General features: G+C 50.3%; 1 protein-coding gene across 1 annotated transcript in view; it reads left to right on the top strand.

Annotated features, from left to right (window-relative positions):
- Nucleotides 1–11047: 11047 nt before the first annotated feature.
- The window catches only part of FER1L6 (fer-1 like family member 6), a 242150-nt gene continuing 229722 nt past the window's right edge, over nucleotides 11048–23475 (top strand). Inside the window, exon 1 of the mRNA XM_075352889.1 lies at nucleotides 11048–11181. Coding sequence (XP_075209004.1) covers nucleotides 11099–11181 — 83 coding nt within the window. The 5' untranslated portion in view covers nucleotides 11048–11098. The remainder of the gene's footprint in view (nucleotides 11182–23475) is intronic.

Here is a 23475-nt window from a genome sequence, read left to right as displayed (position 1 = left end):
CCCCCACACACATATGGCTCTGCACCCCCCCCACACACATATGGCTCTGCACCACGCGCACACACACACACACGGCGCTCTGTACTGACCCCCCTACCCCCATAGGGAACACATATAGGGAATACATACTTACCCCTCCTCGGTCCCCGCCGCTCATGCACGTTCGCGCGCTGTCTGTGCTCTGGCCATATCAGCACAGTAGTGACGTCACCGCTGTCCTGAACTGTCAGACACAGACTGCCCGGGCAGTAATGAGAAGCAGCGCTGCGCTCCCTCTCATCACTGCTTTCAAATGTACCGGCATCTGTGATCTGTGATGCCGGTATATTTGAATGTGCGATCCTGAGCAGTGGGCCCGGTGCTGGCGCTGACACCACGGCAGCCGCCGCCAAGCCCCTCCCCCAGGTCACGGGTCCCACAGCAGTGCAGGGGGAGGTTGTGGGCAGAGTACAGGGTGCGGGGGAATGTGTGGGAGGGCGCAGGGAAAGGGGACGGGGACTCCATGCACTGTACAGCCCAGCAGGGTGGCAACATGCTGTTTCCAGATTTGCATGTCAACATGGTCGTGCCCATGTTGACATGAAATGACCGGAAGCAGCAAAATCGCGGCAGGAGCGGTCACATGACCACTCTGAGCCGGGGGAGAGGGGCTTACAGCAGGGCAGGTAAGTGGTCACTACCTACTTACCTGCCCCAATGTAGCCCAATAGGGTAATAATAAAAAAAAAGCAAATTAAGCCGGATAACCCCTTTAAATTAAAAAATACAGTTGAAAAAATCCTTTTTAATTAAATTTGTAAAAAATATAAAAAATATTTTTAATCTCTTTAGGGAACTTGAAATCAATAAGGCCTTTGGAAGATCCCCATGTTGTGCCACGGGCTGAATGGCTCTTCAGTGGCGGTTGATGGAGGCCTCTTAAATGCTGTCTGATTACCTGTGCCTGCTAAACACCCAGAAGATGTAACAACACACAAAGAATACAGGGGTCACGATACAATGGAAGTCCCTTCCGCTAGGGAGAGGGGTGAGGGGACACCTCCTGAACTTGTGCTGTTCTATTTGTCTTAGTTAAAACTGTTATTTAATGTTTTTCATGCTTGTCTCTGCTGCCATCTACTGGTCAGACCTTTCGGCTCCTCTGTTTCTTTTGTCCAGCCCATGGGAGTGTCTGATGACCCTCTTGCATCACTTCCTGGGATTTTCATTCCAGCCAGAGCTTTTGTGAGAGCAAGATCCCTTATAGGAGCTACTAGAAGCAAAGTCTTCTGACCACGTAGTAGCTACAGAGGCAAGCATCACTGGAAGATTTCAATGCCAGGTACTTGGATTACTGCACTCTGCATGTCCTAACCTTTGGAGAAAATAAACCACCATTGTTTCATCTCAGCATGTGCATGTTTCACTCTGGAGCGCTCTGGTCCTGTCTGCCCCACCTATAGGAAAAACGAAGGTAAGATTCTCACAACCTCTCACAACTACGCACCTTCCATCGCCTTTAAGTGGGGACAGAACAGTCAGAAGACTGCTTAAGAGCTCAATACCCCGGCTACAGATCCCTAAGAGCCATGTAACTTCCCCTGTAATCTGCCTAGCAACAAGCCTTGTGCACTAGTCTGCCTGCACAGTGCATGCCTGGACAAGCCTAAGGGGAAGCGCTCCCATCTGCCACGTCCTGTGTCACCTCTGCTGCATTGTAAAGGACAGTTTATGCACCTGCTGTTTCTCTCTTGCTATACGCCTTCTATAGACTTGCAGTACATTATACCTCATTACTGCACATTGCTGGACTGCGAACCCCAAGTTTTACTGAAGACACCTTGGGAATCTCATCAGGGAGTCCTTGCAGAGCTGCACAACGATTTTTGGACCCCTATTCAAAAGTCAAGTTTCTTAAAGAGACAGTACACCTTAAATCAAAATGGCTGAAAAAGACCTTGGACAGTTCCCCACTGCTGAAACAGAGCAAATACAATCTGATACTGTCCATTATGAAGCCCAGGAGGCAGAGCCCACACTTTCAGCAGACCAAGTTGTCCGACCGAAGCGCTCTTCCAAACCCACGATAAAGGCCGCTGAAAACTATCACACTATGAAAGATGAGTCATGTGAACACCTGGAAGAACAGTGGGAACGAGTCACCTATTACATGTCAAGACTTGAATCCTCATCAGGTGATGCCACATGCTTACAAGCCGCTCTGGAACGGCTGAACACAGCTCATGAAAGATACAAGAGACTGTCAACAAGGTACATTACCTTTCTAAAAGACTCTAAAATTGATGATGCTCTTTCAGACCTGAGGAAGGCAGAAGAGGTAAACAAGGAAAGAGATGCCAAGGTGCAAGATGCCATAGACAAGGCCGAACACCGTATCTCTCACCAGCAAGAAACCAGATCACACCGATCAACCTCATCTAGACGTTCCTCTCGGTCATCCGGGTCATCATCCTCAAGAAGCTCAGCCCTGAGCGACAGGATACTAGAGGCCCGCATAAGAGTAGAGGAATCCAAGGTGAGACGTTCCTTCACAGAAAGAGAAGTAGAGGAAGAAGCCAAAAGGGCAGAAGCCCTTGCAAAAGCAGAAGCTGCTAAAGCAGAAGCCAAAAGGGCAGAAGCAGAAGCCCTTGCAAAAGCAGAAGCTGCTAAAGCAGAAGCCCTTGCAAAAGCAGAAGCCACTAAAGCAGAAGCCCATGCAAAAGCAGAAGCTGCTAAAGCGGAAGCCAAAAGGGCAGAAGCGGAGGCTCGGATAAAGATTATTCGGTCACAGATGGAAGAGGACGTTGTGCTAGCTAAAGTGAGACTACTTGAGCAAGCATTGATCCAAGGTCCTGATCCAGCTGACTCGCCACCACTGGAAGCAGACAATCCAGTTGATCGCACAAGAGACTATGTACTGAATCAGTTACCTGTAGCAACCCCGGTTTGCAGTACCGTCCAAGCCGACAACACCGAAACCTCCAACTTACCTCTCCCAGTGCTAGTACCACCTAAAGCACCCGAGCAAATTAATAACAGTCACCAAGAGGTGCCCTCTCAAACACAGCCACCACAGCAAGATGGCAACCAAGTGTTTCCTGACCCACTTCCACAGCTCAAGCAGCGGTCATCAGAATCTACAGAGGCTAAACCACAGCTCAACCCTGCAGCAACGTCATTTTACCCGGGAACATCTCATCCATTCATGCCAGGCAGCCCATACGCCCCAGGGGCATCACGAGTCGTCGTGGCAACAAGTGGTGAGAAATCAGATATGTCTGAGTTTGCCAGGTTCATGGTGAGCAGAGAGCTAATCAACACTAGTCTCACGAAATTCGATGATCGTGCAGAGAGCTACAGGGCCTGGAAAGCAACTTTCAAGGCAGCCATCGCCAATCTCAACTTCACTGCAGAACAGGAGCTCGACCTCCTGATCAAGTGGTTGGGCCCAGGCTCTACAAACCGCATCAAGAGCCTCAGAACCGTCTATGTGGGACAAGCAGAAGCAGGTCTCGCTGCTGCATGGCAGAGACTGGAACGCACCTTTGGCAGCGCAGAAGCAATAGAGAAAGCCCTATTCAAGAGACTGCAGGACATCCCAAAGATCAACCTTAAAGAAGTCCACAAGCTTCAAGACCTAAGTGATCTGCTCATGGAGCTGGAGCTCGCCAAAAGAGACCCCCGTCTGTCTGGGCTGTGCTACCTGGATACAGCCCATGGAGTGAACCCAATCGTGGTGAAGCTGCCATACAGTCTGCAGGAGAAATGGGCAACGTCAGTCTCAAGGTACAAAAGAATGCATGACGTCACCTTTCCCCCATTTATTCAGTTCTGCAAGTTCATTGACGAGCAGGCCCAGATGAGAAACGACCCCAGCCTCGACTTCCTAGAGTTCAACACTTCGGCAGCTGCAACATCATCATCATCAAGGTATGAAGGTGCCATACACAAACGCAGAGACATTAAGAACACTGTGAGTGTCAGGAAGACTGAGCTACCATCACCTGCAGCACGCACAGATAAACAGAACACCATCTCATCACAAGATAAGTCTTTCAATCAAGAATGTCCCATCCATAAAAAACCGCATTCACTGAACAAGTGCAGAGGGTTTAGATCTAAAACCCTACAGGAGCGCAAGAAAGTCCTCACAGAGCTTGGGATCTGTTTCAAATGCTGCGCATCACTTGAGCACATGGCCAAGGACTGTAAATCCATCGTCAAGTATGAGGAGTGTCATAGTGAAAAACACGTTTCAGCCATGCACCCAACCCAGCTAGCTAGAGACACACCGGCTGCAGTCACCACCACTCCCACTCCAAGTCATGGCGGGGAGCCCAAGAATCAGACTGACACCACCACAGCCGTCTCCTGCTCATGCTCAGAGGTATGTGGAGAGGGCCAAACACAGAAATGTTGTGCCCGAATATGCCTCATCAAGGTTTATCCCGAGGGACATCCAGAAAAGGCAATGAAGGTGTATGCCATCATAGACGACCAAAGCAACCGGTCCCTAGCAGGAACCAAATTCTTTGAAGCCTTCGGAATTAATGGACCATCAGAACCCTACACCTTGAACACCTGCTCGGGTCGCATAGAGACTAGCGGCAGAAGAGCCCAGGGATTCATTGCTTCTCCTATCAATGGGAAGACTGAAATACCTCTACCAACGCTCGTTGAATGTGACCAAATACCCAGCCACAGGAATGAAATTCCTACCCCAGAAGCTGCATTTCATCAACCACACCTAAGACACCTCGCTAGCGTTATCCCACCTCTGGACAATAACGCAGAGATTCTACTCCTGCTCGGCAGAGACAATCTAAGGGTACACAAGGTGCGACAGCAGTGTAATGGGCCTGACTATGCACCATACGCCCAGAGACTGGACTTGGGATGGGTAGTCATAGGAAATGTGTGCGTTGATCGATCAGAAATTGATTCCTTCAAGACTTATGTGCATGGAGATGGGCGCACAACCTGCTTAAAGCCATGTCCTCATCACTATGGAGTGAAAGAGAAGTCTCCAGACACAATACAGCTACCTGACATCACTTCTTCTCTGCATATCGACAACTTGGGAAGATCAGTCTTTCACACAACCAAGGACGACGATAAAGTAGCCTTGTCAGTAGAGGACAGAGAATTCATCGGAATAATGGACTGTGAGTTGTCTAAAGACAAAACCAACCATTGGGTCTCTCCATTACCCTTCCGATCTACCAGGGTAAGACTCCCAAACAACCGAGCTCAAGCTCAGACCAGATTTAACTCTCTTCAGCGTTCTATGAGCAGCAAACCTGAAATGAGAGAACATATTGTTGCCTTTATGGACAAAATATTCCGCAACAACCACGCAGAACCTGCTCCATTCTTGAAGAAGAACGAAGAGTGTTGGTATCTGCCTTCATTCGGTGTATACCACCCACGAAAACCGAATCAAATCAGGGTTGTCTTCGACTCCAGCGCCAAACATGAAGGCGTATCCCTTAACGATGTTCTCCTCACAGGTCCTAACCTAACAAACAACTTGGTAGGAGTATTGCTGAGGTTCAGAAAAGAGCTTGTCGCCATCACTGCCGATATTGAACAGATGTTCCACTGTTTCCTAGTCAGAGAGGACCACCGGAACTTCCTCAGATTTCTGTGGTACAAGGATAATGACACCAATAAAGAGATGGTGGAATATCGTATGAGGGTCCACGTGTTTGGAAACAGCCCTTCACCCGCAGTTGCAACCTATGGTCTCCGGAGAACCGCATTAGAGGGAGAGTTCGAGTATGGAACAGATGCCAGAGGCTTTGTTGAGAAAGACTTTTATGTAGACGATGGGCTCAAATCACTACCCACCGAGGAAGAAGCCATTGATTTGCTGAAAAGGACTCAAGGCATGCTGTCCCAGGCAAAACTCAGGTTACACAAAATTGCTTCCAATAGCCTGACCGTAATGAGAGCCTTTGAGTCGGGTGATCACGCCCCTGGATTCAAGGACATTGACTTGGGGCTAGACAGTCCACCCGTGCAGAGGAGCCTGGGCATCAGATGGGATCTTGCAGCCGACTCCTTCGGATTTCAAGTAAGTTGCTCAGACAAGCCATTCACAAAACGTGGTGTCCTCTCTATAGTGAACAGCTTGTTCGACCCACTGGGATTTGTGGCGCCTATCACTATACAAGGCAAATCCTTGCTGAGACAATTCTCTGAAACCGTCAAGGACTGGGATACCCCACTCCCTTCTGACAAACAGCAAAAATGGGAAGCTTGGAAACAGTCGTTGTGTGGTTTGAACAACATCCACATCCCAAGATGTTATCTCAAAATCTCCCTCACTTCTAGCATAAAGAAGGAACTGCACATCTTCTCAGACGCCTCCACAGAAGCTATAGCAGCAGTTGCATACCTGAAAGTGACAGACCCCAACGGACAAAACTACGTTGGATTTGTATTTGGCAAGGCGAAGCTGGCCCCGAAGCCCGACCATACCATTCCCAGACTGGAACTCTGTGGCACCGTTTTGGCAGTGGAAATTGCCGACTTCATACGACAAGAACTGTGTGTCGAAATAGATGAGGTCCAATACTACACTGACAGTAAGGTCGTTTTAGGTTACATCTACAATCAATCAAGACGATTTTATGTGTACGTCAGTAACCGCATTGAAAGGATCAGGAGATCCTCCAAACCAGAACAATGGCGTTATGTACCATCTGAACTGAATCCAGCAGATCACGCAACTAGACCTATGTCTATAAGTTCTTTTGCTAACTCTTCTTGGCTTACGGGTCCAGAGTTCCTGCTGAGACAGTCAGAAGAAGGTGTCCAGGAAGCCTTCAGCATCCTAGATCCAGACAACGATCCAGATGTCCGAGCTGAAGTCAATACCCTGGCCACTAGTGCAGAAAAAACTTCCAACCTCGGTTGCCAACGTTTTGAACGTTTCTCCAGCTGGATGAGGCTCGTCAGGACTGTCGCTAGGTTAGTGCATATCGCCAGATGCTGTCGTACTGACCTTAAAACCAAAGACTGTCATCGCTGGCATGTCTGCCATAAAGCCCTTTCTGCTGAGGACATCTCCCATAGAGAGCGTCCCTACAGGATGAACACTACCGGACCTGAACTTTGAGCCATCCTTCTTGTTTTCGACTCAATTGAGCTTGTTTTTGCATTTAACATGCCTTTCCTTTCAGGTTGTATTATGGACTCAATAGTGAAATCCCCAAAGTGAATTTCAGACGGGGAGTGTGCTGTTCTATTTGTCTTAGTTAAAACTGTTATTTAATGTTTTTCATGCCTGTCTCTGCTGCCATCTACTGGTCAGACTTTTCAGCTCCTCTGTTTCTTTTGCCCAGCCCATGGGAGTGTCTGATGACCCTCTTGCATCACTTCCTGGGATTTTCATTCCAGCCAGAGCTTTTGTGAGAGCAAGATCCCTTATAGGAGCTACTAGAAGCAAAGTCTTCTGACCACGTAGTAGCTACAGAGGCAAGCATCACTGGAAGATTTCAATGCCAGGTACTTGGATTACTGCACTCTGCATGTCCTAACCTTTGGAGAAAATAAACCACCATTGTTTCATCTCAGCTTGTGCATGTTTTCACTCTGGAGTGCTCAAGGTCCTGTCTGCCCCACCTATAGGAAAAACGAAGGTAAGACTCTCACAACCTCTCACAACTACGCACCTTCCATCGCCTTTAAGTGGGGACAGAACAGAACTTACCTCAAGCTGATTCCTGAGCTCCCTAACGTCCCTATACAGGTTCTTGCAACCTGTCACTGAACCGGATAACTTAGGCTTTCAGCTAGCCCGCCATTCACCCTGGCTAGTGAGTAGGCCAACGAGATCACTAGACTCACCACTACAATACAGAAACACAAGGGAAGGAATACAAACAGGGGAAATAGACGAAAAGAAAAGACACTTCAGGCGGCTTCAGTGCAGCAAGTACCACTGCTGCACACAACACGACAGATTTCTTCCAGAGCAGGCTCTAAATTGGACCACATAGAAATGAGGGATTCAGTTTCTATCACAGCCAACATGTGATCAGATCACATGACTTAAATAGGGAAGGGGAGTGATCCCAAAGAGCCGCACCTGAGATTGAAAGCTACAGCCAGCAGCCAGGCAGGAAAGGGTGATTAACCCTTACAGCACCACAAGCAAGGAGATGTTTTCAAATAACAGTAGTGAATTTGCCAGTGCCAAGATACTGTGACCTTCTGACACCAGATTTACCTGGGGTATTTCCCGAGTGAGATACACACATGACAATTTCATAACCTAGTACGGAATTAGAAAGGTTGCGCAGAATTTGGACTGTTCATAGGCTGTGTTTTGTAATACATACGTAAATGAGTTTGAGCTTCAATACCTCACGCAACCTGAGGACAGGTGTGGCGCTGTTTCACAAGATAGCAGCCATGAATACTCTTAATGTCCATGAGCTGAGTCATATTTTATCTGGCAGGATCACATCAGTCCCACCCAGATAGGCCAGAACGGGGAGTGAGCCATCATAATGCAGTGATGTGTGTTTGTAGATACATTATAATTGACGTGTATAAATATTTCCTATGACATCGGGCACCCACTTCTTATCCCATGCGAATGTTATCAGAATGTGTCACGGTGCACACACACATTGTGTCCTTGCACTGCTGCGGCCAAAATAAGTTTCCCATGGAAAGAAGTAAATTGCCTTTATCGTTATTGAGGCTGCAGAGGCTAGAGACATTGCAGGACGTAGCGGACACAAATGTCTGTGATCGGAGTCATTAACAACAACCAGGACAAAGACTAGCTGGGATGTAACATGGGGCAGCAGCCCCTTCACTGGGATGTGGAAGGGAATATTGTGTCCAAAACATTACTGATCCTGATCGTAGGCACGGGCCCTAATAGATTTATAACATTTGTTTGTTCAGTTTGTGTCCTCACAAAACAACCTATTGTTTAAATCAGGTTTTTATGTTAATTTTATTTTTTTAAAATTTAAATCTTTTCAGTTTTTGTTATCACTATCTGTATAAAAGAAAAAAAATCATAATTCTTGCTTTTCACACTGACCACTAGGGTTTTACTAGACTCACACTTCCTGAATATACAGATGACTTATCAACAGTCTCATTATCATCACACACAGGATTATAATGAAGGGCTACACCTCCATATATACAGTATAGTAAATAATATGGGACCCTCTATTCACAATAGGTGATGTCACAGCTCACCTCCTCCTCCTGTACAATGACTGGTAACACCTCTATATACTGTAGATAACATAGGATCCATAATTTAAAATAGCTGATGTCACAGCTCACCTCCTCCTCCTGTACAATGACAGATCATAGCTCACCTCTATATACAGTAGATAACACAGGATCCATCATTTACAATAGGTGATATCACAGCTCACCTCCTCCTGTACAATGACTGATAACACATCTATATACAGTAGATAACATAGGATCCTCTATTCACAATAGGTGATGTCAAAGCTCACCTCCTCCCACTCCTGTGCAATGATTGATAACACCTCAATATACAGCAGATAACACAGGCATTATCATTCACAATAGGTGATGTCACAGCTCACCTCCTCTTTCTCCTGTTCAATGACTACAAACAGTTCTATGTACAGGAGATAACAGGATTCACCATTGATAATAGGTGATGTCACAGCTGGTGGTGGGTCAATGTTGTCTGGGGAGAAAGACAACTTGGAGGGTTGCACAAGCCTCCACATAATAGCCAATGGCGCCTTGATGACTTTTATATCCTGGAATTAAATATTCACACATTTGTTAGACCTTAAACTGGTACAGTGGGCCCTGGGGCAATACCCCTCCTCACATTCATCAGATCCAAATTCAATTGTAAACATGGCAAATAGCGCAACCACGTCACACACTGCTGAGTCATACACATTACGAGTATCTGTAATGAAATTCATACAAACTGAATTGACCTGTGATTTCAATATTTTTTCCTTAGCTTTTGGGTGATTTGGAAGTAAATTTATGGTTTTGGTTTCCCTTGTTCATTGAAAAGTCATTTTATTCTCAACAAACCACACAATTTATATCAGTAAAGATTTTTGAATATTTTATTAATCAAGATCCCATGTATGACTTCAGTGTTAGTTTTTTTTACCAATATATGTTAGATAGAAGAGGGCCCAATACAGACTCTTAGGGAACCCACTTTAATAACGACGGCCCAATTAGAATATGTTGCAATAACTATAGTGTTTATAGAGAAGGATCTTTGTATCAGTAAAGATTTTCAATTTGAATCTTTTATTAATCAATATCCGATGTTTGATTTCATTGTTCATTTTTTTGAGCAATGTATATTAGATAGAAGAGGGCCTAATACAGACTTTTAGGAAACCCACTTTAATAATGATGGCCCAATTAGGATATGTTGCAATAACTATAGTGTTTATGGAGAAGGATTGTTTAATTGAGAGACAAAAGAAATGACAAAAAAGCAATATCCACGTTTTCTCCTAACCTCATTAACCCCTTTAAATTACTTTATTGAATAATGTATTTATTATTTGACCTTTTATATTGTTTTTCCCTTTGTCCAGCTCCCTCCTTCTATAACATCATTCCTGTGCACACAGTATACTGAGCACTGTGCCAAGAACCACTTGACGGAGCCGCATGGTTCTCACATTAAGGCACTCCACCTTCATTTATCAGCATGGAGTGCGAACACCCATTTTACAAACACTAAACATTACCCGAGCGATATGAGCCATCAGCTTACTAAAGGTTCACAATGTGATTTCCCGGAGATGGTTTTAAGAGCTATTGCTTAGGTCATAATTACTTTTTTATGACCTTCTGCCCCAGTTGATAGGAGAATTATACAAGGGGGCATCTATTACTGAGCTCTACTATTAGGCACCATACATTGCAAGTACAAATGTAGATATACTTGATTGTTTTCAATTATCTGCCTCCTATGTGAAATCCTTTATCCTTCTGTCCTATCACATTTTTATACATTATGAGCAGACAGGACAAGTTCTCTTTGGTGTCCAGGCAAGATAGCTTCCAAAAAAGTGTCCATATAGTTTTACGCTTTGACTGGTTCGACACGCGGCGTATGGACCAACAACTGTCCGATGCCCAGCGAAATACACGGGTCTCAACAGAGAGGAGGACCCTGACGGTAGGGAGAAGCAGAATGTGAGTACGGAGCTACACACTAACACTGCTTGCTGTACTGCTGTTGTGTGAAGGGGAGTGCAGGAGGCACAGGAGGACTAGAGCCCAGCTGTGGATGTCCTGCTTCTTTTAATATTCATGATACAATCCCCCTCTTCCACATGTTCTGCAGGATCCTGGATCCTGTAAGTCGGGCATGTTGTGATCCCAGGCCTGTATCTGGACCTGATGGTGAGAGAGGTAGCGTTCAGGGATGCACAGGTCTGTGACACTACCCTGCCCCTGTGCCCTGCCACTGTGCCCTTCCCTGCTATTGTGCCCTGCCACTGTACCCTGCATATCTTGCCCTGCCACTGTGCTCTGCCCTGCCAGTGTGCTCTGCCAATGTACCCTGCATATCTTGCCCTGCCAGTCTGCTCTGCCGCTGTACCCTGCATATCATGCCCTGCCACTGTGCTCTGCCCTGCCAGTGTGCTCTGCCACTGTACCCTGCATATCTTGCCCTGCCACTATGCTCTGCCCTGCCAGTCTGCTCTGCCGCTGTACCCTGCATATCTTGCTCTGCCCTGCCAGTGTGCTCTGCCACTTTATCCTGCGTACCCTGCCCTGCCAGTGTGTCCTGCCCTGCCACTGTACCCCTTGCCAGTGTGCTCTACCACTCTGCCCTGCCCTGAACCTTGCCCTTTCACTTTGTCCTGCCACTGTGCCTTACCACTCTACCCTGCAATAGTACCCTGCCCTACTACTCTGCCCTGCACCGTCACTTTGCCCTGCACTGTCACTCTGCCTGTCCCATCACTTTGCCCCTATAATTTGGACCCCACAACTGTGCCATGTCACTTTGCCCCGCCCTACCACTCTACCCTGCCCCTGCTACTCTTCCCCGCACCGTCACTTTGCCCCACATCTTCACTCTGACCCATACCTTAACTCTGGCCCCATAACTCGGACCCCACAACTGTGCCATGTCACTCTGCCCCGTCCTGACACTCTACGCTGCGGTCCTGGGACTGTGCAGTATCTGTATAGTGAGACCTGCTGCTCTATTATTTTGTTCTTACACTATAGGGCAGCTACAGGGTGTAAACTGTGGCCAAACACCAATCATAGTGTCCCTAATTGTACCCCAATACCCAAACTCTCCCCAGGATATATAATGTCTCCTGTTCAGTTGTTTTAATTAATCTTTATCTGAGAAAGCTCGGTGATAACCAGTATGGCCTCAAGCAGAACGTTTTTAGTGGATCATAGCTTAAAGGGGTCGTCTGGGCTAAATCCACAAGTCTGCAGTTGTGGCGCCCCAGGACCTGGTCGCCACAACAGCATTGCCCTCCCAAAGGGTTAATGCTGAGTCTGGAGGTAATTGGGAGATCCATTGGCCAGCAAGTTTAACACCCAACGCAGTTCTCCCTCCGGCCAGCAGGGGGAGCTCTGAACCTGGGATTCCAGGGAGCATCCCCTTAAGCCTGGTCTGAGAGAGGAAGTAGTGGTCAGTCTGTAGAGAGCAGTAGGAGTGAACAGACGCAGAGTGAGCTGTCCTGTGAATCTGGGGCCTAGAGCTGGAGCAGCTTGGCCCAGAGAAGCAGGAGTAGCTGAGAGGCAGCAGAGAGACTCGGACATCGGAGTCTGTGGCCAGCAGGGCTTAAAATACTCCCTGGTAGCCGAATCCGAAGGGCAGGAGAGCTGCAAGCACCTGGCCCAAAAACATCCCAAAGGTACAGCTGCAGCATCAAGGCCGGTGTGGATTACAGCAGAGAAGCACCAGAGAGGGAGCCTGCGCAGCCTACTACAGAGGGAAAGGGACGCACCAACAGTCCCAGCAGCACAGAGGGCCATTGCTGGATTCAGAGAAGCAGGGTCCTATCGTAACAAAGCAAAGTAAAGGAGTAGGCCTCATACTCAGCTGGCCAGAGAGATCACCCCAAGTACTTCCAGGCCGACCGGATCCCCATCACCACCTGTAACGGTCTCCCAGGACTGGACTGTTTCCAAAGTAAAGAGGAAAAGGTAAAGAGACTGTTGTTGTGCCTGGTTCTTTCATAGCCTGTCGGCCCTGCACTGTGTTAGCCACACAACCTCATAGACTTCCACGAGCACTAACAGTGTCCCCGGGGCTCCGCTCCACCTGTGGGGAGCAGTACCACCATTGCTGCCATAACATCACCCCGGAGGCCTCACACAGCAGCGGCGGCTTAATAGCCGCAGACCACAGGTGGCGTCACGAACACAACCATTAATAAGCAAGCCACATATTTTACTGACACCCACCAGGGCCACGGAGCCGGGCCCAGCCACCACTGACTACCTCCGGACTAGTCCGGCCCGGCACCGGGTGTCCCATAGCCCTGGGGTGGGCGAGTCAACTTTGGCGTCACGAACAGGATTTCGTGCCCGGTCCCACCGGGTACTGTGCGCCTGCAGAAACTGTGCCTAAAAGACTGTGTTACTATTTGAAAACTGCCGCCGCCATTAGCCCCACTGAGCGCAGGAAGAAGGGGGGCGTGCCTGACAAAGAGCGCGAAGGGAGCGCGCCATCAGAGCAGAGCGCTGTTAACCCCGCGCGACCCAGAAGGGAGTTTGAAAAGTGAACAGAGCCTGGTAAGGTTCACTAAGGGGGAGGAAGATGTCCGACTCGGAGGAAGAGCAGGTGGCTGCCATAGCCCGAGGCGCCGCAGCACCAGCCAAAGCAATCCCAGTCGCCGTCGCCCCAACCCCCGCTGTAGCGCCGGTAATGCCGATCACAATGCCGTACATCCCGGGAGCAGAATGGCTGCCGCTGTACGCCGGGGAGTCCCATACCTTGAGCGACTTCAGAGAAAGCCTGCACAGCTTGTTCCGGGTGTATCCACTGACTGAGAGCCAGAAGGTGGGCATATTAATGGGGCAGCTAGCCGGCACAGCCCAGCGTGAAGTGAAGTCCTGGCCTGATACAGATAAAGGGACAGTAACCCAGATACTGGCCAAGCTAAAGAGTACTTTTGACACCCGCACCGCAGCAGAAATAAAGATGAGATTCTTTGGGTGCAAACAACGGGCCACAGACAGCATCAGGGACTATGCCTTAAACTTGCAGGAGGCCCTGAAAGCAGTTAAACAGGTGGACCCAGAGAGTGTACGTGAAGAACACAAACTCCTAACTGAGCAGTTCATAGAGGGGCTCCTGTCAGATGCCCACAGGACCCAGCTGCGTATCATGGTCCTGCAGAACCCTGCTCTGGACTTTGCAAAGTTTAAGGACCAGGCCATCCGGGTACTGAGAGAATCTACACCGAATGACCCAGTATCCCTCCGGCCTCTTGCTATCACGTACCCCGGGGTGGTGCCTGCAACACGAGCTGCTGCAGGGGCCGAGGCGCAGTCCCTGGAAAAGGATCCCACTGCAGAGCTCAGACAGCAGGTCCGGGAGCTGACCAAGACTGTAGCTGCCCTTGCCAAGACCGTGCAGTCTCTACAAGTGACCCCATCGCCTGCAAGAATCGAGTTGGCCTCCAGCCCAGATGACGTCCCATGGATGCGACAGAGGAGGATTCCGCCGACCCGAGGCAGAGACACAGACCGGTATGATTCAACGGGACAACCGATCTGCCGCCGCTGCAGCCAGGCGGGCCACATTGCACGACACTGTCCTTTAAATGGGCCGAGCCTGGGGCCAGGAGCCGACCCCCAGGTGTAAGGAAGCCCGGCTCAACCCCCAGCCGCAGCAAGTATGTGGGAGGACGACCGGTCCTTCCTATTGTGCTGGATGGGATCCCTTTGAATGCTCTCCTGGATACGGGGTCCCAGGTAACAACCATCCCCTATAAACTGTACAAAAGATATTGGGATGATTCAGACATTGACCATGGCCCAGATGATGATTTAACAATTGTGGCCAGTAATGGTCAGCCCTTGCCTCAAATTGGGTACAAAGAAGTAACCATTAAAGTAGGGCGGGTAGAATTGCCATGTCAGGGGATGATAATTGTAGATATTGATCGCAAATAATCTGACCCACTGCTAACCATTGGTACAAATGTGATAGAAAATTGTATTGCCGAAGTGATAATTTTATTGCAACAGGCGTCTGAAACTGCCAGCTCCGGGCAGCAGCGTGCCCTACAGAGGGAGATCCGAGCCCTGATGAGGAGGCAGCAGGTAGAGCTGGCCGGAGGAGAAATTGGCAGTGTGAGGGTAAGTGACCCCCTCCCCATTGCAATACCCCCAAGAAGTGAAATGTTGATATGGTGTCGGGCAGCAATAGGCCTCAAGGGTCAGGACTACCACGCCTTGGTAGAACCGGTGTATTCAGACAGTAGGCCTGAAGTCCTGATAGCCAGAGGGGTAGCAGACGTCCGCAAGGGGAGAGTGCCCGTCCGTGTCCTGAATTGTGGGGAGGAGGAAGCCAAATTGCCCCGGTACGCCACTGTAGCAAAACTGTACACTGTCAGCAACAATACCATCAAAGCAGTGGAACCCTTGATCCCGTCCGACCAGGCGGAAGACAATGGCTCCAAGGGGCAGCTGGAAGACTGGTGCCAAAAATTACATGTGGGCACCGACTCCACCCCCTCACACCAAAAGCATGGGGTTTACCGGGTGGTACAGGAGTACGAACGGGTCTTCAGCAAACACCCCCTAGATTTTGGGCAGGTGAAAGGGGTTAAACATCAAATCCCCACGGGTGATCATCATCCCATTAAAGAGAGATACCGCCCTGTACCCCCCGCACAGTATCAGTGTGCCAAAGAAATGTTACGGGAAATGAAGGAGGCTGGGGTTATCAGGGATAGTTGTAGCCCCTGGGCAGCTCCACTAGTGCTCGTAAAGAAAAGAAGGGAATTTTGTTACTTACCGTAAATTCCTTTTCTTCTAGCTCTTATTGGGAGACCCAGACGATTGGGGTATAGCTACTGCCCTCTGGAGGCCACACAAAGCACTACATTAAAAGTGCAAGGCCCCTCCCCCTCTGGCTATACCCCCCCCGTGGTATCACGGGTTCTCCAGTTTTAGTGCCAAAGCAAGAAGGAGGAAGCCAATAACTGGTTTAAACAAATTAACTCCGAATAACATCGGAGAACTGAAAAACCGTTCAACATGAACAACATGTGTACCCGCAAACAACAAAAAAACATCCCGAAGGACAACAGGGCGGGTGCTGGGTCTCCCAATAAGAGCTAGAAGAAAAGGAATTTACGGTAAGTAACAAAATTCCCTTCTTCTTCAGCGCTCTATTGGGAGACCCAGACGATTGGGACGTCCAAAAGCTGTCCCTGGGTGGGTAAAGAAATACCTCATGTTAGAGCTGCAAAACAGCCCTCCCCTACGGGGGTGTCACTGCCGCCTGCAGGACTCTTCTACCTAAGCTGGCATCCGCCGAAGCATAGGTATGCACCTGATAATGCTTGGTGAAAGTGTGCAGACTGGACCAGGTAGCTGCCTGGCACACTTGTTGAGCCGAAGCCTGGTGACGTAATGCCCAGGACGCACCCACGGCTCTGGTTGAGTGGGCTTTTAGCCCTGAAGGAACCGGAAGCCCCGCAGAACGGTAGGCCTCTAGAATTGGTTCTTTGATCCATCGAGCCAGGGTGGCTTTAGAAGCCTGCAACCCCTTGCGCGGACCAGCGACAAGGACAAAAAGTGCATCGGCACGGCGCATGGGCGCCGTGCGGGAAAAGTAGATTCTGAGTGCTCTCACCAGATCTAGCAAACGTAAGTCCTTTTCATACCGGTGAACCGGATGAGGACAAAACGAAGGCAAGGATATATCCTGATTAAGATGAAAAGAGGATACGACCTTAGGGAGAAACTCCGGAATAGGGCGCAGCACTACCTTGTCCTGGTGGAACACCAGGAAGGGAGCCTTGGATGACAGAGCTGCCAGCTCAGACACTCGCCGAAGCGATGTGATCGCAACAAGAAACGCCACTTTCTGTGACAGCCGAGAAAAGGAAACTTCCTTCAGAGGCTCGAAGGGCGGCTTCTGGAGAGCAACCAGTACCCTGTTCAGATCCCATGGGTCTAACGGCCGCTTGTACGGGGGCACAATATGACAGACCCCCTGCAGGAACGTGCGCACCTTAGAAAGACGTGCTAGACGCTTCTGAAAAAACACGGATAGTGCCGAAACTTGCCCTTTAAGGGAGCTGAGCGACAAGCCCTTTTCTAACCCCGATTGCAGGAAGGAAAGAAACTTGGGCAATGCAAATGGCCAGGGAGACACTCCCTGAGCAGAGCACCAGGATAAGAAAATCTTCCACGTTCTGTGGTAGATCTTAGCCGAATTCGACTTTCTAGCTTGTCTCATTGTGGCAACGACTCCTTGAGATAATCCTGCAGATGCTAGGATCCAGGACTCAATGGCCACACAGTCAGGTTCAGGGCCGCAGAATTCTGATGGAAAAACGGCCCTTGGGACAGTAAGTCTGGTCGGTCTGGCAGTGACCACGGTCGACCGATCGTGAGATGCCACAGATCCGGATACCACGACCTCCTCGGCCAGTCTGGAGCGACGAGTATGATGCGGCTGCACTCGGATCTGATCTTGCGTAGCACTCTGGGCAAGAGCGCCAGAGGCGGAAACACGTATGGGAGCTGAAACTGCGACCAATCTTGAACCAAGGCGTCTGCCGCCAGAGCTCTTTGATCGCGCGACCTCGCCATGAATGCCGGGACCTTGTTGTTGTGCCGGGATGCCATTAGGTCGACGTCCGGCACTCCCCAGCGGCGACAGATTTCCTGAAACACGTCCGGGTGAAGGGACCATTCCCCTGCGTCCATGCCCTGGCGACTGAGGAAGTCTGCTTCCCAGTTTTCTACGCCTGGGATGTGAACCGCGGATATGGTGGATGCTCTGTCCTCCACCCACATTAGAATGCGCCGGACTTCTTGGAAGGCTTGCCGACTGCGCGTCCCTCCTTGGTGGTTGATGTATGCCACCGCTGTGGAGTTGTCCGATTGGATTCGGATCTGCTTTCCTTCCAGCCACTGTTGGAAGGCCAGTAGAGCAAGATACACTGCTCTGATCTCCAGAACATTGATCTGAAGGGTGGACTCCTGCGGAGTCCACGTCCCCTGAGCCCTGTGGTGGAGAAATACTGCTCCCCACCCTGACAGACTCGCATCTGTCGTGACTACTGCCCAGGATGGGGGCAGGAAGGATCTTCCCTGAGACAATGAGGTGGGAAGGAGCCACCATTGTAGGGAGTCCTTGGCCGTCTGGGAAAGCGAGACTTTCCTGTACAGGGACGTTGACTTCCCGTCCCATTGGCGGAGAATGTCCCATTGAAGTGGGCGCAGATGAAACTGCGCAAAGGGAACTGCTTCCATGGCTGCCACCATCTTCCCTAGGAAATGCATGAGGCGCCGCAAGGGATGCAACTGGCCCTGCAGAAGAGATTGCACCCCTGTCTGTAGTGACCGCTGCTTGTTCAGCGGAAGCTTCACTATCGCTGCTAGAGTATGAAACTCCATGCCAAGATACGTTAGTGATTGAGTCGGTGATAGGATCGACTTTGGAAAGTTGATGATCCACCCGAAAGACTGTAGGGTCTCCAGCGTAGCATTCAGGCTGTGCTGACATGCCTCTTGAGAGGGAGCTTTGACCAATAAATCGTCTAGGTAAGGGATCACCGAGTGTCCCTGAGAGTGCAAGACTGCTACCACCGCCGCCATGACCTTGGTGAAGACCCGTGGGGCTGTTGCCAGACCAAATGGCAGAGCTACGAACTGAAAATGGTCGTCTCCTATCACAAAACGTAGAAAACGTTGATGTTCTGTAGCAATTGGCACGTGGAGATAAGCATCTTTGATGTCTATTGAGGCAAGGAAGTCTCCTCTGGACATTGAGGCAATGACAGAACGCAGGGTTTCCATCCGGAACTTCCTGGCGTGCACATGTTTGTTGAGCCGTTTTAGGTCCAGAACAGGACGGAACGAGCCGTCCTTTTTTGGAACCACAAAGAGATTGGAGTAAAACCCTTGCCCTTGTTCCTGAGGAGGGACTGGGATCACCACTCCTTCCGCTCTTAGGGAGCCCACCGCCTGCAGCAGAGCATCTGCTCGGTCTGGATGTGGGGAGGTTCTGAAGAACCGAGCTGGAGGACGAGAATTGAACTCGATTCTGTACCCGCGAGACAAAATGTCCGTCACCCACCGGTCTTTGACCTGTGACATCCAAATGCCGGAAAAGCGGGAGAGCCTGCCCCCGACCGGCGATGCGGAGGGAGGGGGCTGGAAGTCATGAGGTAGCCGCTTTGGAAGCGGTACCTCCATTTGCTTTCTTGGGGCGCGTGTGAGCCCGCCACGAATCTGAGTTTCTTTGCGTCCTCTGAGTCCCTTTGGACGAGGTAAATGGTGTCTTGCCCGAACCTCGAAAGGACTGAAACCTCTGCTGCCACTTTTTCTGCTGAGGTTTGGTTGTTCTGGGTTGTGGTAAAGAGGAGTCTTTACCCTTAGACTGCTTAATGATATCAGCCAATGGCTCGCCAAACAGTCTATCTCTAGATAAAGGCAAACTGGTTAAACATTTTTTGGAACCAGCATCTGCTTTCCAGTCCTTTAACCACAAGGCTCTGCGCAAAACTACCGAATTGGCGGACGCCATTGAGGTGCGACTGGTAGATTCTAGGACCGCATTGATAGCGTAAGACGCAAACGCCGACATCTGCGTGGTAAGGTGCGCCACTTGCGGCACTGCTGGATGTATGATAGCATCCACTTTTGCTAAGCCAGCTGAAATAGCCTGGAGTGCCCATACGGCTGCGAATGCCGGAGCAAACGACGCGCCGATAGCTTCATAGACAGATTTTAACCAAAGGTCCATCTGTCTGTCATTGGCATCTTTAAGTGAAGCGCCATCCTCCACTGCAACTATGGACCTAGCTGCGAGTTTGGAAATCGGGGGGTCTACCTTTGGACACTGTGTCCAGCGCTTGACCACCTCAGGGGGGAAAGGGAAACGCGTATCTTTAGATCGTTTAGAGAAACGCCTTTCTGGGTGAGCGTCGTGCTTCTGGATTGATTCTCTGAAGTCAGCGTGATCCAACAAAGCACTCAATTTACGCTTGGGATAAAGGAAACGAAACTTCTCCTGCTCCGCAGCCGCCTCTTCTGCTGAAGGGGCTGGGGGAGAAATATCCAACAGCCTATTGATGGCTGAGATAAGGTCGTTTACCATGGCATCCCCATCAGGGGTATCAAGGTTGAGAGGGGTTCCAGGAATGGATTCCTGATCACTCTCATCAGACACATCACAGGGAGACTGATTGCGCTGAGACCCTGAGCAGTGTGATGACGTCGAGGGTCTTTCCCAGCGAGCTCGCTTAGGGTGGCTGGGGCTATCATCTGAGTCATAATCCTCGGCCTGTGAAGCCGGGGACCCCCCTGTGGGCTGGATTAATTCCAAGTGAGGGGGACCTGAGGACAGAGGCCTCGCCGTGCCCAAAGACTGAGCCCCATGCATAGATTGCAAGGTTTCAAGGATTTTTGCCATAGAGACAGACATATTATCAGCAAAAACTGCAAAGTCTGTCCCTGTCACCGGGGCAGGACTTACAGGCGTCTCAGCCTGGGTCACTCTCCCTCCTGACTCCGGCTGGCGAAGCAGCACCGGGTCGGAGCATTGCACACAATGGGGGTCATCGGAGCCTGCTGGTAGATTAGCCCCACATGCAGCACCCGCAGTATACACAGCCCTAGCCTTGGCAGCCTTGCGTTTTGAGGATGGCATGTTGTTGCTTCCACAGAGTGATCTGGGAGATGCAGCCAGAAGCGACCTCACAGTGCAAGAAATACAATATCTCTATATCCTAAACAGTACACCGAAACACCGTGAGGCACTAGAGGGACCAGCACAGAAAAATCGCTTACCGCCCGCTTAAAAAGCGGGTGTGTGGTCGCCAGATAGCCCCTAGTCCAGGTCTCCCAGAGCCTTGCGTCCTTCCTCCAGCCAGACTGCATGTAATGGCTGCCGGCGTCCTGAGAGAGAAGGGGGGCGGGCCCTGGGCGTTCCTGGCTAAGAGCGGGAAGCCTGCTTCCCTCTGTGCCTAGTGTGAGGGCTGGAGCATGTAAATCAGGCTCCAGCCCTCGTCGCTGCTAGCGAACAGCGTCTCTCCCCTACCCTGAATGACAGGGTGGGGGCGGGAACGAATCGGAGCTGCCGGCGTCCTAGGCCCAAAAAGCCGGGGACTCAATTTATAACCGCCGCCGCCGTAAAAGCGCGGACGGCGGATCCCCGGCGCACCACAAGTCACAGCAGCGCCGCCCGGTCCAGAGGGGGTCGGCGCTGCGTTCCCATACACAAACAATCCCCCAGTAATCTGTAGGGACACAAACTCCAACGTTGCGGTCCCCGGCGCACTACAACACCCAGCCAGCCCGGAGTGTGTATGTGCCTGCCGGGGACACAGAGTACCTGTATGATGCAGGGCCTGTCCCTGATCGTACTCCTGCTCCGTCTCCATCAGGTTCTAATGGGTCTGTGGATGGAGCCCGGCGTCAGAGCTGAGAGGCCGGCAGGATCCCACTTCCACAGAGCCCTACCAGGGGATGTGGAAGGAAAACAGCATGTCAGGCTCCAGCCCTGTACCAGCAATAGGTACCTCAACCTTACAACACCATCCAGGGGTGAGAAGGGAGCATGCTGGGGACACTATATGTGTCCTCTTTTCTTCCATCCGAAATAGTCAGCAGCTACTGCTGACTAAAATCTGTGGAGCTATGCATGGAATGTCTGACCTCCTTCGCACACAAAGCTAAAACTGGAGAACCCGTGATACCACGGGGGGGGTATAGCCAGAGGGGGAGGGGCCTTGCACTTTTAATGTAGTGCTTTGTGTGGCCTCCAGAGGGCAGTAGCTATACCCCAATCGTCTGGGTCTCCCAATAGAGCGCTGAAGAAAAGATGGTACAATGAGAATGTGTGTAGATTACAGGCAAATTAACCGCATTACACATAAAGATGCTTATCCACTGCCCAGAATAGAGGAGTCACTAACGGCCTTAAAATCAGCTAACTATTTCTCCACCTTGGATCTCACCAGTGGGTATTGGCAGGTTCCCGTGGCAGAGGCGGACAAGGAGAAGACTGCATTCACGACACCAATGGGCCTCTGTGAGTTCAACTGTATGCCATTCGGGCTCTGCAACGCCCCAGGGACATTCCAAAGGTTGATGGAGTGCTGCTTGGGCCACCACAACTTTGAAACCGTGCTATTGTACCTGGATGACGTAATAGTCTACTCCAAGACTTATGAAGACCACCTGAGGCACTTAGCAGAAGTGTTTGAGTCCTTGTCGAAATATGGCCTGAAGATAAAGCCGTCCAAATGTCACCTCTTGAAGCCAAAGGTACAGTACCTGGGTCATGTGGTCAGCGCAGAAGGTGTGGCACCTGATCCGGAGAAAGTCACTGTAATCAAGGACTGGCCAAGACCCACCACGGTAAAGGAGGTGCGGCAGTTCCTTGGGCTGGTGGGCTACTACCGAAGGTTCATTGATGGTTTCACCAAGATAGCAGCGCCACTTCAAGATCTCCTGGTGGGCCAGCCAAAGCAGGCTAAGAAGCAGAGCCCTCCATTTGAATGGAGCAGCCAACTAGAAACATCCTTTGTCCGGCTGAAAGGGGCTCTCACGGGAGAAGAAATTCTGGCCTACCCTGACTACAGCCAGCCGTTTGTACTGTATACAGATGCCAGCAACGTGGGACTGGGAGCAGTTCTGTCCCAGATGCAGGGAGGCAGAGAGAGGGTGATAGCGTACGCCAGTAGGAAGCTTCGGCCCACAGAAAGGAATCCAGAAAACTACAGTTCCTTCAAGCTGGAGTTCCTCGCTATTGTTTGGGCAGTGACTGAATGCTTCAAGCACTATCTGGCGTCGGCCAAGTTCACCATCTTCACGGACAACAATCCGTTGACACACCTGGCAACAGCCAAGTTAGGTGCGTTGGAACAGCGATGGATGGCCCGGCTGTCTAACTTTGACTTTACCATCAAGTATCGGGCTGGCAAGAAGAATAACAATGCTGATGCGCTGTCCAGAATGCCTCACTTACCCGAATCTGGAGAAGACCTGGATGAACTCGAAGAGATAGAGTTACCGGCTTTCCATCATCAGGGTGTTTCCCAGTGTGAGCATGCTGTGGGAGTGAAGCGCTCGAGCCAGCACGAAGTCTCGGTCAACCCATTACTCCACCATAATTGGGAAGAGACACAGAACGGTGACCCGGCTGTGCGACTGGTCAAAGAAAAGCTAGCACAAGCTGAGACTCATCTTGGCCCAGATGCTCCAGAAGAAGCCCAGCAGCTGTGGAAGGAGAGGGGACGACTGTTCACCTACCAA

This window comes from Anomaloglossus baeobatrachus, chromosome 6, assembly GCF_048569485.1.
Source record: "Anomaloglossus baeobatrachus isolate aAnoBae1 chromosome 6, aAnoBae1.hap1, whole genome shotgun sequence".
Lineage (NCBI taxonomy): Eukaryota > Metazoa > Chordata > Amphibia > Anura > Aromobatidae > Anomaloglossus > Anomaloglossus baeobatrachus.
Note: the sequence above shows the minus strand (reverse complement) of the source record. Positions and strands in the feature narration are given on the sequence as shown.